Source organism: Oncorhynchus masou, chromosome 25 (assembly GCF_036934945.1).
Source record: "Oncorhynchus masou masou isolate Uvic2021 chromosome 25, UVic_Omas_1.1, whole genome shotgun sequence".
Classification (NCBI taxonomy): domain Eukaryota; kingdom Metazoa; phylum Chordata; class Actinopteri; order Salmoniformes; family Salmonidae; genus Oncorhynchus; species Oncorhynchus masou.
In genome coordinates, this window is record NC_088236.1 from 28,220,893 (window position 1) to 28,236,335 (window position 15,443).

At 42.7% G+C, this 15,443-nt stretch overlaps 3 protein-coding genes across 9 annotated transcripts; 2 read left to right on the plus strand and 1 right to left on the minus strand.

The window, feature by feature from the left end:
- Window positions 1–300: 300 nt before the first annotated feature.
- LOC135514042 (coiled-coil domain-containing protein 117-like) lies at window positions 301–4,266 on the minus strand. 6 transcript variants are annotated; one of them, XM_064937194.1, is made up of 6 exons: window positions 4,142–4,266; window positions 3,323–3,513; window positions 3,117–3,167; window positions 2,725–3,000; window positions 2,393–2,539; window positions 301–2,220 (listed from the first exon to the last, which is right to left on the minus strand). In XM_064937194.1, exons 2-6 carry the CDS (start codon window positions 3,469–3,471, stop codon window positions 1,980–1,982), a joined length of 864 nt encoding a protein of 287 aa, XP_064793266.1. In that variant the 5' UTR covers window positions 3,472–3,513; window positions 4,142–4,266; the 3' UTR covers window positions 301–1,979. The 6 variants fall into 6 exon arrangements, with proteins under 6 accessions (XP_064793266.1, XP_064793264.1, XP_064793262.1 ...); XM_064937192.1 differs by having other exon boundaries at window positions 3,323–3,578; XM_064937190.1 differs by having other exon boundaries at window positions 4,108–4,266.
- A 74-nt stretch (window positions 4,267–4,340) lies between these two features.
- On the plus strand, window positions 4,341–9,012 carry LOC135514041 (transcobalamin-2-like). The gene is made up of 10 exons (XM_064937189.1): window positions 4,341–4,465; window positions 4,648–4,715; window positions 5,639–5,831; window positions 6,712–6,881; window positions 7,012–7,164; window positions 7,340–7,509; window positions 7,616–7,794; window positions 7,889–8,065; window positions 8,254–8,372; window positions 8,557–9,012. The coding sequence occupies exons 2-10, from the start codon at window positions 4,658–4,660 to the stop codon at window positions 8,616–8,618; spliced, it is 1,281 nt and encodes a 426-aa protein (XP_064793261.1). The 5' UTR covers window positions 4,341–4,465; window positions 4,648–4,657; the 3' UTR covers window positions 8,619–9,012.
- A 465-nt stretch (window positions 9,013–9,477) lies between these two features.
- dguok (deoxyguanosine kinase) lies at window positions 9,478–15,190 on the plus strand. Of its 2 annotated transcripts, none has more exons than XM_064937198.1 (7): window positions 9,478–10,024; window positions 11,373–11,482; window positions 11,696–11,874; window positions 11,982–12,129; window positions 12,327–12,442; window positions 12,671–12,770; window positions 14,333–15,190. In XM_064937198.1, exons 1-7 carry the CDS (start codon window positions 9,766–9,768, stop codon window positions 14,357–14,359), a joined length of 939 nt encoding a protein of 312 aa, XP_064793270.1. In that variant the 5' UTR covers window positions 9,478–9,765; the 3' UTR covers window positions 14,360–15,190. The 2 variants fall into 2 exon arrangements, with proteins under 2 accessions (XP_064793270.1, XP_064793271.1); XM_064937199.1 differs by having other exon boundaries at window positions 11,699–11,874.
- The last annotated feature ends 253 nt before the right edge of the window (window positions 15,191–15,443 follow it).

The window sequence follows — 15,443 nt, forward strand, 5'->3', positions numbered from 1 at the left end:
TCACATTATTGTAGGTAGAGCATCATAGCCATCTTCCCTCCAAAGCAAACTGGTATATTGTAGCTTACAACGCATTACAACAGTTTCAAGACAGCTGACATGCTTCCAGAAAACTTTTTCTTGAATGCGAAAAAAAGGACCAAACCATCTTTGAAAAGTAACTGTTCTTAAAAACATAACCCCAAGCTAAACGCTGAGTATAAAACGTTCATAGTGACAATCTGAGCTCAATGTCTCTACTTCCCTTTGAATGTCTTACACCCTTGTCCTCTGTAAAACAAAGCATTTGCTGAGCACAGGTCATATTTGCTTGCATTTAATGTAACTACAAAACAGAGACTTCTCCAAGTTGGCTAAGCAGACCACTTAGCCAAGTTGTTACATTAGGATTACAACAGAGTGTGCTGGCACTGGTCTTAAATGTTTCAAATGAGACATTCCATTAAAGGTGCACTATGCAGAAATCCCTCCATTTCCTGGTTGCGAAAATTCTATTATTAGTTCGCGTAATTTCAGTTTGTGACAAAACAAGCAAGTAAAGTATAGAATCATTGTACCACTAAACCGCTGTTAAATATATTTTCCATAACCAAAAATATTGTATTTTCAACTGTGTGCAAAACCGAAAGTAAAAGACACAAAAACAAATCTCAAGAACGGGAAGCATAGAAATAGTGCACATAGAACAGATCTAACACTTCTTAAGGCATCAGCATGCTTCAGTTCAGCTGGTGCCTAGCCAAACTCGGCTAGGCCAGCTGAACAAGTGTGCTCGCATACTCCCTTAAGACCTTTGCTTGAAAAACAGGTAAAAAGCGGCAATAGTACCATTTGTCTATTTTGAGACACCGTAGCCAGTATACACTTCCTCAAAGGAGTCAGAATTACTCTAAGATAACTCAAGAAATGTCATTAATTTACCTTTTTCCCAAGGAGATCTTAGTCGCGCAATTCTACATCTAACTAAGATATTTGGTGCAAAACAAGTCGTCTCTTGTTGAATCACAACAAAAACTATTAAAGAATCCTTACGGTTGACCAACCACTGACGAAGGGGCGTAGACTTTGGCTACAGACTTCGGCTTGCTTCAAGAAAAAAATGTTTGCCTGAAACAACCGTTACCGAAGTCCAAAACAAACAAAAACATTTCAAAATGTCATAATATATGCACAAACTGTTCCTAACTGTTTTGGCTGGGAAGCATGAGGACGCCTTTAGACTTGCTTTCAATGAGAATGGCAGATCTATAACACACATTTCGGCAGGTCGCCCAAAAGGTTACATATTACAGCTTTAAAAGGTGTCTTTTGTAAATGACTGTGGCTTTGTGGTACTTGTTATAATTTGTCCCATTGCATATTTTTCTGGATCATAGTAAGGACTAAAATCCAGCATTATCTGATTGTAACGCAAAGAAAGGGGTTGCTATCCCTCTTTTGGCCAAGTGGCATACACATGCCATGCTGCCCAACAGTCTGGTCTTGAACCAAAGTGGACGTTGAATATGGTGGCTTCACACGCTCGTGAGAAATGGGAAACTGGGAAGTCTGACATGATTGTGTTCAAATGCTTTTGAAGTCTTAACAATTCTTCAACCACTAAGATTTTAGCTAGCAAGTTTGCTTAACATTGACAATAGGGTCAAACTAGCTAGATTATCAATATTGATAAGGTTGTATTTGTCAAATTGATTGTTTGAAAAGGTAAACGGTCAGTTTTGAAACATCACATCGAGTAACAACATTCTCAGTTTCCCACTTGTAATTCCAACATGGAGAGTTGTTCAAGTAAAATTTCCACTGGGAACTCGGAGCTTCTGATAACCTTGATAGCATGTGAACGCATATCACTATGAAACTTTTGGATCTGTCTATGCTGTCTTCTCTGCCTCTCCATGGCTTCTCGAAGGTCAACAAAGTGAACCAAGGCTGAGAGCTGTAGCTGTTCTCGGCACAACTGATGCTGGTTTTCCCAGGCCCTACAGCTCCATGTCCTCCTCTCCAGCGCTGTGGGCACCTGCTCCTGGGCTGCAATACATAGGGGAGTATGTCTCCCCTGGGGTGTTTGTGGGGGTGAGGGAACTCAGAGAGGCACTAGGGCTCGGGGGTTGCCTGCTGGTAATCTGCTGCTTCCTCTGCCTCTGTAGGGAGTCCTTCAGCCGCCGGGCCAGCGCAACCTCTGGGGGGCGCCATACTACCAGTTCCATACAGGAGTGGCTCCTACAGTAACAGACGAGGAACAGGTGAGTCGACGAGACTGACAGAGAGAAATAAATAGTGGACACCTCCCAAAGTTATAACGATTATTCACTACTGGCTACAATGACAGATGGGTAGGTACTTCAATTAAAGGTTCCGCTAAGGTGGAGTATAAGAAGGAAAAGGTACGTACACAGACTGGGCCACAGTGTGGGGGAGGATGTCACTGATGCCACGCTGAAGCCCCTCCCTCAGACTGTCAGACATCACCAGCATGGGCCTCCTGGGTGCTGGCTCCACATCCAGGTCCTCATCGTCGTCATCATCCTCCAGGGTGATCCTGACAGAAACAGACTAACTTCACTGTGTGACAGTGTTTATACAGAGTGTGTAATGCACTGTGCAGACAAAATAAAGGTAAAGCTGATACAAATCATATACAGTAATAAAGCACATTATAATTATGATGAGTTATGGCCAGTAGTCTGGACTCTCACATTGCCCCCATATGGTCTCATGACTCACCTCTCCTCAATCTCCTGCAGTCTCCTCTGTGCTGCCTCCACCTCCATGCAGGAGCCTTCTGCTTCTAGACAGGCCAGAGTGGAAGAAGACCCAGATAAGGGCAGCCCCAGGTCCTGAGTTCCCAGACAGGGCTGGGGGAGTGCTTGGCTAGATGATTCAGGTAGAGGGGGGCTGCTGTTGCCTGGTGGCCAGTTATGAAACACTTTGGGGCTGAGGTAATCCAAAGGATCGCATCCTGCCTCTTCCATCAGCCTCCTCTTTTTGGCACTGCATCCTCTGGAGAACAAACAATTGTTTTGAAGCAAATCATTTAACATTTGAAACTAAAATGAGCTTCAGAATAAACACTAAATGTTAATATTATTGATTTTTTTTTCCCATTCTTAACTTACTCGTCATCTGCTCTCCTCCTGTGCTTTCTCAGGCATCGTCTCTCCCAACTCCTGAAGGAATAGCAATAAGAGATAAAGAAATGGAAGTGAAATGTAATGTGTTAGCAAGTCTGGTTCTCCTGTGTTAGCAAGTCAAATCTCCTGTAAAGCACATGCTTACATATGTATGTAGTGTAGTGCTCTCATCACTAGACTCCTCTACTCACGTGTTTGGGGGCAATACTCCCGGCAGGTGTTGACAGGTATTTGCAGGGCCAATATTGATCCCGATTTCAGTGACGTTGATAAGGCCAGGGAATGAGTACATGGCAGGCAACAAGCCCAGCTCACTGCTCATGGGGCTAGGATGATGCATGATGCCTCAGGTTTAGGTGAGGTGGAAGGTTTGAACAGAACTCTGGATGGTAGATGTGCAAATGGAAAACACAGGGAGGAGGATAAATGGAGTTTTCGAAGACCAATCTAAAATACAAAGATATGATTTTTTTAAATTAACCATTCCACGGGTGGAATTTTTGCTACAGCAGGCATAACTGTTTTGGTCGCCAATCCATCATAACAAATACTAACTCACTAGGGTATTGTGGCGAATGTTAGGTGCTAACGCAGAATCATGTAAATTGTCACTCTTGGCTAGGCTAGCTGCCTTTTTTATATAAAGTTAGGAGGCCCTGAAACAGTAGCTAGCTGGCAAGCTTGCTAACACTAGCTAGCTACTTAAGTCAGCTGGCTAGCTAACTAGTAGCTATCTAGCAAACTTTATTTGGCAGGAAGAAACGCAGTCTAAAGAGGGTTCACAACAACAGGCAGGATCATGTTGGACCTTGCTAGCTCAGTTAGCTAGCTTGCTAGCCTTAGATAGCCGAGACGAATCTATTGCAGAAGAGGAAGGCAAACAAACGAATATTTTGCTGATTATAAAGGGCTACCTTTATTTAACTTGAACCTGTTGCAGTTGGAACTTTTGAACGTATCTAGCTAGCAAACATACCTGTATCACTTTCACTGTGTTTATATAACGTTACCTCCTTATTTTCTCTGTCACGTGTTCCGCTTTTCTGAGAATCAATTCTGGGTTGAATGAATGCAGTTAGGCGCTAACAACAGTGAGCCAAGCACGATTCGCAAATGTTCATGAAGAATCGAGGCACGCAAAAAAAACACTCGTTGACGTTCTAGAAAGTAAGTGAGCACTCGTTTCTGGGACTTGTAGTTGTAAAGGGAAAATATGTTGTAGTTTATCAAAGCACAGGTCATGTGACTCGACCATAAGAGCGATGTCAACATAAAATCAGTTTGTACCGAAATCTGTACCTAAACGCTTTCATAACGACAAGTTCGCTCTACAGGTAAGTGACGTATATCTTGACCATTACAAGAACATTAGTAATGTTTGAAATGTAATGTTTGGGATAGATCATCTGTTCCAATAAACAATAAGGTATGGATGGACACTGCATGTTATTTTCACTTCATAGTTGGCTACTGAACTTAAATCTATTGAGACCAGCTATGTTTTTTTCCTCTATAGGTTGGTCAGAATGTATACCCTATACATTCTTAGTGGACTGCTGGCACTGGTTGCAAGCAAACCCTGTGGTAACTATAATTTAACCCTGAAACACAATAACACCTAATTAGTAAACATGTGCATGCCTCTGTCTATGCCTGAGTTTCCTCAAATGTATTTACTCAAAACAAGTTATTCGAAGAGCCAGTTGGAAAGTATAGAGGTGGACCATATACCAATTCATCCACTGGCAGTACTGTCAATGATTTTGCAATGGATTATTGGATGAGTTTGAATAGATAATCCACAACCCCTCTTGTTGAACAAATCTTCTGTGATGCAAATAATCTCACATGTGTCCTGTCACCTCTGCTCTGTTGATGTTCTGTCATTTGATGCACAGAATGTATTTCATGTTGCTAAAGTGTTCTTATCAGTACATATGTCTATGTCAGTGCCTGCAAAACCCCACTGGCACTGGGCAGAATCTCAATTGCATACTCCTTGTGTCCTCCAGCCTCCTTCTCAAAACCCAGTGAAGGAGATCAGAGAAGAGGGACAGTGGGTTTTGAGAAGGAGGCGAGGAGTGTGCAATTGAGATTCTCTCTGAGCCGGTTGTACTTGTCATGTGTCAATTACATCAAGGTGACCGTTGGAGAAGGCATTCTTAGGACACATTGGCTGCCTTGTGGAAATTCCTTTTGGTTATTAAGTTGCTAAGGTCTTTGCTTCTCCATTGTGTGTGTGTGATTGCTGATACAGCACAGGAAACACACTGGTTGTGCAATGCTTTGACCTTGATGACACTTTATATGATCTCAGTGAGCACACAACAGGTCTTTTGTCGTCTTACTGTGGGTTTATTAGTCATATCTCATATCTCTTGGTAACATTGGAAGTTATCCTTAGGCAAGTTATTTAACTTGTGGTTATGCTAAACGTGAAGTGATTTTACTTCTATACTGCATCATTTTCTTGTTTCTTCAGTTGTCAATCTGTATTGTGTGTCCAGATCCTGTAGGATCAGAGCCTGGTGAGCTGCTCCTCTCACTCAATAAGAATCTGCTGCGTTCTCTGGAGGATGAAGGAACGTCCCCCAATCCCAGTGTGCACCTGGCCCTGCGCCTGTCCACTCACCACAACCTTGGCATGGAGAGTGATCACCTGAATGCACTTAAAACCAATTTACACACTGACATTGAGAGGTAAAATAGCATGTTTATAAAGCCCTTCTTAATAAGTGCAAACATCATTTTATGTATTCCATGTCTTAAAAATGACCTGCAGTGTGGTTGTATTCAATTTCTTGTTTTCAGTTACAATTGATACTTTCAAATGGCCACTGGACTATTTACATTGGCACTGCTGCTACTCGCTGTTTATTATCTATGCATAGGCACTTCACCCCTACCTACATGTACACTGCTGCTACTCGCTGTTTATTATCTATGCATAGGCACTTCACCCCTACCTACATGTACACTGCTGCTACTCGCTGTTTATTATCTATGCATAGGCACTTCACCCCTACCTACATGTACACTGCTGCTACTCGCTGTTTATTATCTATGCATAGGCACTTCACCCCTACCTACATGTACACTGCTGCTACTTGCTGTTTATTATCTATGCATAGGCACTTCACCCCTACCTACATGTACACTGCTGCTACTCGCTGTTTATTATCTATGCATAGGCACTTCACCCCTACCTACATGTACACTGCTGCTACTCGCTGTTTATTATCTATGCATAGGCACTTCACCCCTACCTATATGTACAAATTACCTCGACTAATCTGTACCCCTGCACATTGACTCGGAATCAGTACCTCCTGTATATAGCCTCGTTATTTTATTGTTTTACATTGTATTATTTTGTACTTTAGTTTATTTGGTAAATGTTTTTTTTACTCTTCTTGAACTGCACTGTTGGTTAAGGGCTTGTAAGTGAGCATTTCACAGTAAGGTCTACACTTGTATTTGGAGCATGTGACAAATAGTTTGATTTAAGATCATATTGAATAGTCTTTACCCTTCAAAAACCTTCCGTCTCTCCGCCTTACCCTGTATCCTCTCCTTTCAGCTCTCTGGCCAACAGCCAGCCAGTGGTGGGTCTCCTGGCCCTGTACACTCTGGCCCTGAAGGCCTCCTGCTACGACCTCAACACCCTGACCTTCACTGTCAATCAGAGGAGCGAGACCCTGCTGACTCATCTCAAGAGACAGATGGAACTGGAGAAAGACCACATCGCCTGTAAGCCTCCTCATTCCTCCATCTATCTCTACCATCTTTGTTAATGCTCTATACAATGTCTGCCATTCTTTGTTTGTTCTCAGTTGCTGTTAATTATTTTGTCTGCTATGTCTGTCTTTCTCTGCTGCAGTCAGCCAGCGTCCTCTGACTAACTACTACCAGTATTCTCTGGGCGTGCTGGCACTGTGTGTGAGTGGTGTTAGAGTCAACTCTCACGTCAGCAACAAGCTCATCAGGGCTGTAGGGCATGGACATATCAAACATGAAGCCTCCGATAGCATTGGTAAGTCTGACCTAGGAAATTCAGTAGCCTCTCCCTACTCTGAATCTCTTTTTCTATAGTTAAGCTGTTTAAAAATGTATTCACCCACACTGGCTCCCTCCCAATTAGATTCTATATAGTTGATTTCATGGAGATGACTCTATAGCCTTGCTTAATCCCCTCTGTCCTTTTTTAGACACGTTTGCCATGGCTGGGATGGCCCTGCAGTGCCTGAAGGAGTCTGACACCCAGGAGCAGGATGCGGCTCTGGACAAAGCCCTGGACCTCATCAAGCTGAAGCTACTGGACTCCCAGCGGGCTGATGGTCACATGGGCAATGAGTTCAGCACAGGCCTGGCAGTGCAGGTAAGGACTGGGCCACTTCCCCTCTTGAGGCCTATATTAACATGTGCAGCATTTAAGTAAATGACTGATTGGTGCAATACAAGCATTTCGCATGCCAATGTCCCAGGCCCTGCTGGCCATGGGCAGCCAGGTGCAGGAGTGTGCTAGCTCCATGGAGGCCATGAGGTCAGATGTGAGGAAGGGAACCTATCTCAACCCCATGGCCATGTCCCAAACTCTGCCTGCTCTCCAGCAGAAATCCTATCTGCAAGTCAAGAGCAAGGAGTGCCGCAATGAGGATGGCAAGTGCTGCATTATCACCTAACCAAATAGTTGTCAATCTGTTTTTGAGGTGTGAGCCTCCTCACTCTGCTTTTTTGTGGGTTTCCTCTGCAGACAGCCTGGTCCTGGAGGCCAGGGAGCCAGTGACGGTGTTACAGAGTCATACCAACGTAGTCCTGAAGGTGGAGGTGGTCAAATCGCATGGGGCATCTGTTGTCTATTCTGTGGATGTGCCAACGGGCACTTCGTTGGTTGATGCCCTTGAACTCCTTCAAAAGACCAACATTGACTTCACGTGAGTTAATGGGGCGCTTGTGTTTTTTTGGTTGAGACATTAATCAAGTTCCAAATGTATACTTTTTGGTGAGCTAATTTATCTTGTATAAAAAAAACTTCCCAGTGTTGTGAATAGCTTAAAGTGTCCTATCATAAGTAGAACATTATGAATTGTCCTCCTTGCTCCATCCTCTGCCTACACTGCAGGTTTGAGAAGGAGACCAGCCTTTGGGGACCTTTCCTGAGTGTGGTGAATGGGGAACTGGCTAGACAGACCGACCGCAGATACTGGCACCTCTCCTCAGATGGCAACACTCTCAGCCAGGGTAAGAACACAGAGGGTTATGTGGCATAGTCAACACACAAACAAATGCACATGCAAAAGATAGCTTTCTTATGTCGTTTACTAGTTATTACTCAACAATACAATTAATGTCTTAACTGCTTTGATCTAAACATTGATTTCCTCACTATTGTGACTAAAAATCAATGATTTTGTTTCTCCCTTAGGTATCAAAGATTTCAAGATTGAGACGGCTCAACAGATCACCATCAAAAACACCAGATACTGAGAATCAAAATGTGTGAAGCACAGTGATTGACAAATGTGTCATGTCAAATTATCTGATGGGAAAGCAATCCAGCTCAAAAATGTGCTTTATACTGTCATGTACTGTATGAGATTTTAGGAGTAAAAAATCGGAGATTTTAGGATCCTCAAAGGTTTGCAACATCTTTTATGGACTTGATTCAGTCCCATGGGGAGTGAAAATTCACTGTTAATTTTAGCAGAGACAATCGACTCGATAAATTTGTACTTCGACCTCTATGGATTATTTTACGACACATTCTGTGAATTCACATTTTATAGAGAGGTATAACAAGGCAATTATATTATCTGTTAAATGTGTGGTTTGAACGTTTTTGCATTTGAAGAAACAACATGATAATAAACCTTAGGATAAATTTGTCTGCTTTATTTTGCTAGTTGTTACAGAAATATGATAGCAAAATATACAGACATTTTAGCTCTATTGTCTGAAGGGGTGGCAGGGTAGCCTAGCGGTTAGAGCATTGGACTAGTTACTGAAAGCTTGCAAGTTCAAACCCCCGAGCTGACAAGGTACAAATCTGTCGTTCTGCCCCTGAACAGGCAGTTAACCCACTGTTCCTCAGCCATCATTGAAAATAAGAATTTGTTCTTAACTGACTTGCCTAGTTAAATAAAGGTTAAAAAAAAGGGTTGGGGTGGACAGTGTACCAAAAAAAGTAGGCTGAGCCTATACTACAGTATTAGTAAATAATTATGTGAAGGTGAGAATGAAATAAAACTCAAATCACCTCCTCACCCTTACAATTCACACCCAGAATCAACAGCAGGTGGCAGTAGCTATGCACCAGCTAAGATTATTTTTAACTCGACAACCGGAAATGCAGGGCTGATGTCCAAAACATCCGGCTTTAGCAAGCGTGTGACAAATTGAGACGTCTGAGAAGCCAAAAATAAATAAAACGCAGCCTTTAGAAGAGCATTAATTAAACTTGTATGACGGCGCTGTAAACGATATTTTAATGTAATGATGTTCAAATTATGCCTCTTGTGTATGCTATTTAATGGCCGAACTTGGCATTGATTTCTTGTGACAGCTAGCTAACGTTACTGTAGCCCCAAACAGTTTGTTTGACCTAGCGATAGCTAGCCATCTGGTCACCAATGTCATGTACTCATTCTACCGGTTCCTGGTGTTGAATCTGATTTCCCATTGTAAAAACCTCACAGTCTCGTTGCGATATACCGGATCGGTTAAGCGGCATGTTTTGAGAACCCGCCGAGACGAAAATCCAGTGCTTCTCTACTCAACAATTGCGAGAAGGGCGACCAACCTCTGCCTGTTGCGCTCACCACACTGTCATTCAAGCACCGGGCCAATGGACGACATTAACCGAGTTAAGAGGGTCTCTATTGAAGGCAACATTGGTAAGAGTGAGCATGATTTTCAGGCAGTTGGAGTAAATTTGAGGTGACAAGAGTAGAATATTGACTTGAGGAAGTTGAAGGTGGCGGAAACTGGGGTTTTGTCTGAATGAGTGGCGAAGAAAAGGGGAAACAAAAGAAGTAACGCTGTGGTGTAAAATAGGAAACTATACTTTTTTGTTGTCAGAGTGAGGGATTTGGATCAATGCTACTTGGGAAATCCGTTTAACGCCTCAAGGAAAATCTGTAATGTGTGTTGGAGGAAAGTGTGGAGTCGGTGAGAGTCACAGGAAGTGGTCGTATTTAGATTTTTTGTGTGTTTGCTGAGCAGAAGAAGCGTGCTTTAAGAATCAAAGAAGATATAGGAGTGGAATATTTCCTGTATGGATTTTCTTAGCCAGGCGCATATCAAGGGATTTATTTCTGGGGTGGCGCAGGAAAAAGGCAGAGGATATTACTGAAGACATCGATGGAGTGGTTGGTTCACGTCGACTGACCTGTATGGTGGATGGAAAAATGAATTCACTTCATCCATGCTACTGTTCTTTGATGAAGTCTCTCGCTTCTCATATAAAGTTAGGATTCATGAGATACCCTGGAAGAGCTTTTGTGCACAAGCCCCTTCAGTGTCATAGATGTAAAATATTTGGTCATGTGTGCAGAAGGGAAGAGTAGCTATGCCAGATGAAGTGAAATGCTGCAACTGTAAAGGTGATCATGCCCCTGAATTCCTGGAGTGCCCTGTTAGGGTGAAGGCGAATGAGGTGGCAAGGGTAAGGAGTGCCCAGCGTGTCTCCTATCTAGAGGCGGTGAGAAGAACAAGTGGCAGGGAAGAAACAATGATGGTAGAGCCACCACAACCAGTGAAGGGTCCTCATCAACTGAGGGATTGTGAAATGCTACATGTTAAAAAGGTGGACTTGGTATTATTTATTGCAATGGTCATAAACTGTACAGCATAAGCGGAGAAGAAGTCTAAGAAAACGGGAATCATTGTGAATGCCACTGAACGTTTTGGGGGTTTTCGTGATCCGCAGCTGAGGCCGTGCAAGAATTCCTGTCGGTGAATGTACTGCCATCACAGGCCCCTGAGCCTGTGTAGGGATGTATTTTGGAGTGGACTGTGACTGAAGAAGTGGGATGGGTTTTCGTAGTTGATGTGTTTTATTTTGTATGTTGTTTTCCCCCTTTCCCGCAATGTTTTTTTGTTGTTGTCTTATTCAATATCCCGTCCAGCTGGTGGCGGTAATGCACCATTAAGGTTGGATGCCAACTGCCGTTAAACCCCATCGAAGAAGAGTATTGACTTGTCTGGGTTGGTGATGCTGTTCTTGTTCTATGCCATCTTCAGCGGTAGGAAAGTCAACATTCGCGCAACTCCTGCAGTTTGCTGGCCAAGACTGGGAAGTGGTTCCTGAGCCCGTGGGGAAATGGCAGAGCATCGAGAGTGGGTCTTCACAAGTAAGTTAATCACCAATGTTGACAGCTTATGAATGTGGGTCTTGAATGGTCACGTATTCATATGCCATATTATTAAAGATAGTTTACATTCAGTCTCCTTACATTAAATGTTGTTAGCTACACAATCAATAAGAGAGACGGGCTGGGAAAATCCTTGTTTATTGTATGTTTTATCTAATTGCTTGTTCACTTTGTTCTGGCCCATCTCATCAGCAGAAGGTCAGTAACCTGCTGGATATGATGTACCAGGACCCTCAGCGCTGGTCCTACACCTTTCAGACCAACTCCTGCATGAGCCGCATGCGCACCCAGCTGCAGCCACCACCAGCACGCCTGTTCAGAGCAGAGGGCGTCCCTGTGCAGGTCTTTGAGCGCTCTGTGTACAGTGATAGGTAAGAGGATGGGGAGAGGGCAATTGATGCTGCTGCTTGATAGTTTGTGCAGCTGTGCCCATGCTGCCCGTCTCCATTGCCTCCCCATACACATTTCATTTCTTCAGGTATGTATTTGCCCTGAACATGTTTGAGCTGGGCTGCATCAACTCTACTGAGTGGGCTGTCTACCAGGACTGGCATTCCTTCCTGGTGGAACAGTTTGGCCGTCAGGTGGAACTGGAGGGCATAATTTACCTCCGAGCCCCCCCACAGGTACAGCCTTACATTCACTCTAGTATAAGTTGATTTTATCAAGGGTGACTCACAAGCCATACAGCATTTCCTAAATATAATTAAATATGAGTATCTGTACACATGTGAGTACAACTCCCCCGAAGGTTTTGGGAGGTTACAGTTGATGTTTTGTAGTAGATTGTGTAAGGTTTGGATTGTGTTTGTGTTCCTGTCAGAAGTGTATGGAGCGTCTGGGACAACGGGGGCGGGTGGAGGAGAAAGGAGTGCAGCTAGACTACCTGGAGAAACTACACACCCAGCATGAGAGGTGGCTCATAGACAAGAGCACTAAGTGAGTCCGCAACATGTTTAGACAAACTAACATATCCTGTTGTTCCACTCAGTTTTTATTATGAGACTTTCCCTTGATTGTTATCTTATACTTATGAAGTGATGATGCTAATATCTTTTGAGGTATTACATTTCCCGTTGTTGAATTTGCAGCAATGGTCAGTGTAATTCTGAAGGTTCTTGGGTGTTGTAATGGTCAGTGTTTCATGCAGTGACCATCTCTCCTAAGGCTGCACTTTGAGCAGTTGACCCGGGTGCCTGTATTGGTTCTGGATGCCAGTCTAGAGTTTGAGGAGGACCCTAAGGTGTGGGCCAAATTTATCACACAGGTATGTGACTCATATTTTTTTCTACATTCATGCACAACTACACACACATGCAAATACCTACCTCTTGATCTGAAGGTTGTACCACAGTTTGACGGTCATATCTAGATGGGATACGGCTTTTGTCAAATTATGTATTTTTGGTGCGTTTTCGAACCCTAACCCATCTCCTCACCTTAAACCAAGTCTCCTAACCTGCTATGTTAATTCTATTTATCTGCTGTAGAAGTTCTCTTTAACCTACTACGAAAAGTAAATATTGGGCTTTCGACTCTGTCAATCACCTTATTCTTATTGGCAGACTCAATAGCCTTGATTTCTCAAATGACTGCCTTGCCTGGTTCACCAACTACTACGCAGACAGAGTTCAGTGTGTCAAATTGGAGGGCATGTTGTCCGGACCTCAGGGAGTCTCTATGGGGGGACCCCAGGGTTCAATTCTCGGGCCGACTCTTTTCTCTGTATATATCAATGGTGTCGCTCTTGCTAAGGGTGACGATGTCGTCTACAAAATAGCTTACAATACTCTACTCAGCAAACTGGATGGAGTCTATCACAGTACCATCCGTTTTGTTACCAAAGCCCCTTATACCACCCACCACTGCGACCTGTATGCTCTAGTCGGCTGGCCCTTGCTACATATTCGTCGCCAGACCCGCTGGCTCCAGGTCATCTAAGTCTTTGCTAGGTAAAGCTCCGCCTTATCTCAGCTCACTGGTCACGATTACACCCACCCGTAGCACGCACTTCAGCAAGTATATCTCACTGGTCATCCCGAAAGCCAACACCTCCTTTGGCCACCTCTCCTTCCAGTTCTCTGCTGCCAGTGACTGGAATGAATTGCAAAAATGGCTGAAGCTGGAGACTCATATTTCCCTCACTAACTTTAAACATCAGCTATCTGAGCAGCTAAACCAATCGCTGCAGCTGTACATAGTCCATCTGTGAATAGCCCACCCAATCTACCTACCTCATCCCCATATTGTTTTTTTACTTTTCTGCTCTTTTCCACACCATTATCCCTACTTGCACATAATTTGCTCATTTATCACTCGTGTTAATCTGCTAAATTGTAATTACTTCGCTACTATGGCCTATTTATTGCCAACCTCCTCACACCATTTGGACACACTGTATATAGACTTTTTTGTGTTATTGACTGTACGCTTGTTTATTCCATGTGTAACTCTGTCGTACTGCTTTGCTTTATGTTGGCCAGGTTGCAGTTGTAAATGAGAACTTGTTCTCAACCAGCCTACCTGGTTAAATAAAAAAAAATATTGATAGAAGCTGTATCCCTTCTAGACAAAACCCAGTTTGACCACATGGGGGAACTTATGACAGTCTTGCTGTTGGAAAACGTTTAACTTGGCTTCAAAGACCTACATTTTTACCTTATTGTTTGTCTTCAATATTAGTAGGTGCTAATATGTCATTAACATTTGATGTTTTCACATTTGTATATTTCTGATGTCTTGTGTGTTTGATATTAAGTATTTATTGGAGTTGTATGAGGTTGTTTGATATATTGGGTTATTGGTGGTCTCTTATTTCCCTCTACTTAGGTGAAGGACTTCTTCACTGGACTATGAGGTACAGTCAGTTGTGCGGCTATGAACTCCATGGGATCAAGATATCTGCAACCATTTGGACCTCAGTCAGTATATGGCATTTACAAATGTAAACTTGCAACTGTTCTCTGTCTGATTTATCCCCCACATCCTTTCACTATATCCTCACTTATTTTGTGGTATGTCAAACTTCCAATTGTGGGGTTTCCGTTGACTAATTACAGATTTCAGTATGCAGTTTGTGAATTTAGAATCAGATCTATATTGGACCATATTCAACATAAATAAAGAAGCAGATTTTGGATTGTTATCTGGGAACTGTAAAAAAATAAATAGGCCACAATCTGATGCAAAATTGTCTGGTGTTGTGGGAATTCTAACCAATCAGGAGAGACTTTCTTCATACAATCATACTTTAATATCAATTAATTATTGCAATTATGGAGCTGGACAATGTTAAGGTCTTAGAGTGGACCTAAAAATGGTTCCACCCCTCCCCGGCAGATCACCTTGTTTTCTTCTTGTGGCTATGTGCATCGGGTCATAGCGCACAAACAAGTCATGTTAGTTCCGTTACTCCTCTGTTCAAACCAGACTCTGTTCACCTCATATCTCCACACAGCTGTGCCCTTGAAACATATGAGAAGAACGGGATGGACTGAGACACTGGTCTCTCTCAGGAGGCAGAGTGGAAAAATACCTTCAAACAGACAGTAGAAATGTACAGGTTTAAGGCTCATACAGCACATGTGCATAAAAGTTTAGCATTAAGAACAATTAAAGTAATTCTTCATCACATTGCCTCTGCTACTGTATACAAGATTAAAGCGCTTATACAGGATTTTTCCCCTTTCACTGGTCAAGTAGTCTGTTACAGATGTTGTTTCTCCTCTATATTGGTTTCGACTTCAATGTTACTTTGGGTATTTAGTTATTTACTTATTCCTGTATTTATGGTGTCAGAGTTGCATCCTATTTGAGCTGCTTTGACATGTTATTCAGAATACCACATCAATAAATATGTTGTAGCCAAATCTGATAAAAGGTTAATAAATTGAATTAAAATTGTGGTTTAATTATTTTGTATACCTTTTTTTATATTTTT

Coding starts and splice junctions, on each gene's coding strand:
- LOC135514042 (XM_064937194.1), bottom strand. CDS start 3,471: ATGCATCATCCTAGCCCCATGAGCAGTGAGCTGGGCTTGTTGCCTGCC. Junction 3,168..3,322: donor GGAGTATTGCCCCCAAACAC/GTGAGTAGAGGA, acceptor CTATTCCTTCAG/GAGTTGGGAGAGACGATGCC. Junction 3,001..3,116: donor AGGAGGAGAGCAGATGACGA/GTAAGTTAAGAA, acceptor TTTGTTCTCCAG/AGGATGCAGTGCCAAAAAGA.
- LOC135514041 (XM_064937189.1), top strand. CDS start 4,658: ATGTATACCCTATACATTCTTAGTGGACTGCTGGCACTGGTTGCAAGC. Junction 6,882..7,011: donor GGAGAAAGACCACATCGCCT/GTAAGCCTCCTC, acceptor TCTCTGCTGCAG/TCAGCCAGCGTCCTCTGACT. Junction 7,165..7,339: donor TGAAGCCTCCGATAGCATTG/GTAAGTCTGACC, acceptor GTCCTTTTTTAG/ACACGTTTGCCATGGCTGGG.
- dguok (XM_064937198.1), top strand. CDS start 9,766: ATGTACTCATTCTACCGGTTCCTGGTGTTGAATCTGATTTCCCATTGT. Junction 12,130..12,326: donor ACCTCCGAGCCCCCCCACAG/GTACAGCCTTAC, acceptor TGTTCCTGTCAG/AAGTGTATGGAGCGTCTGGG. Junction 12,771..14,332: donor GGGCCAAATTTATCACACAG/GTATGTGACTCA, acceptor CCCTCTACTTAG/GTGAAGGACTTCTTCACTGG.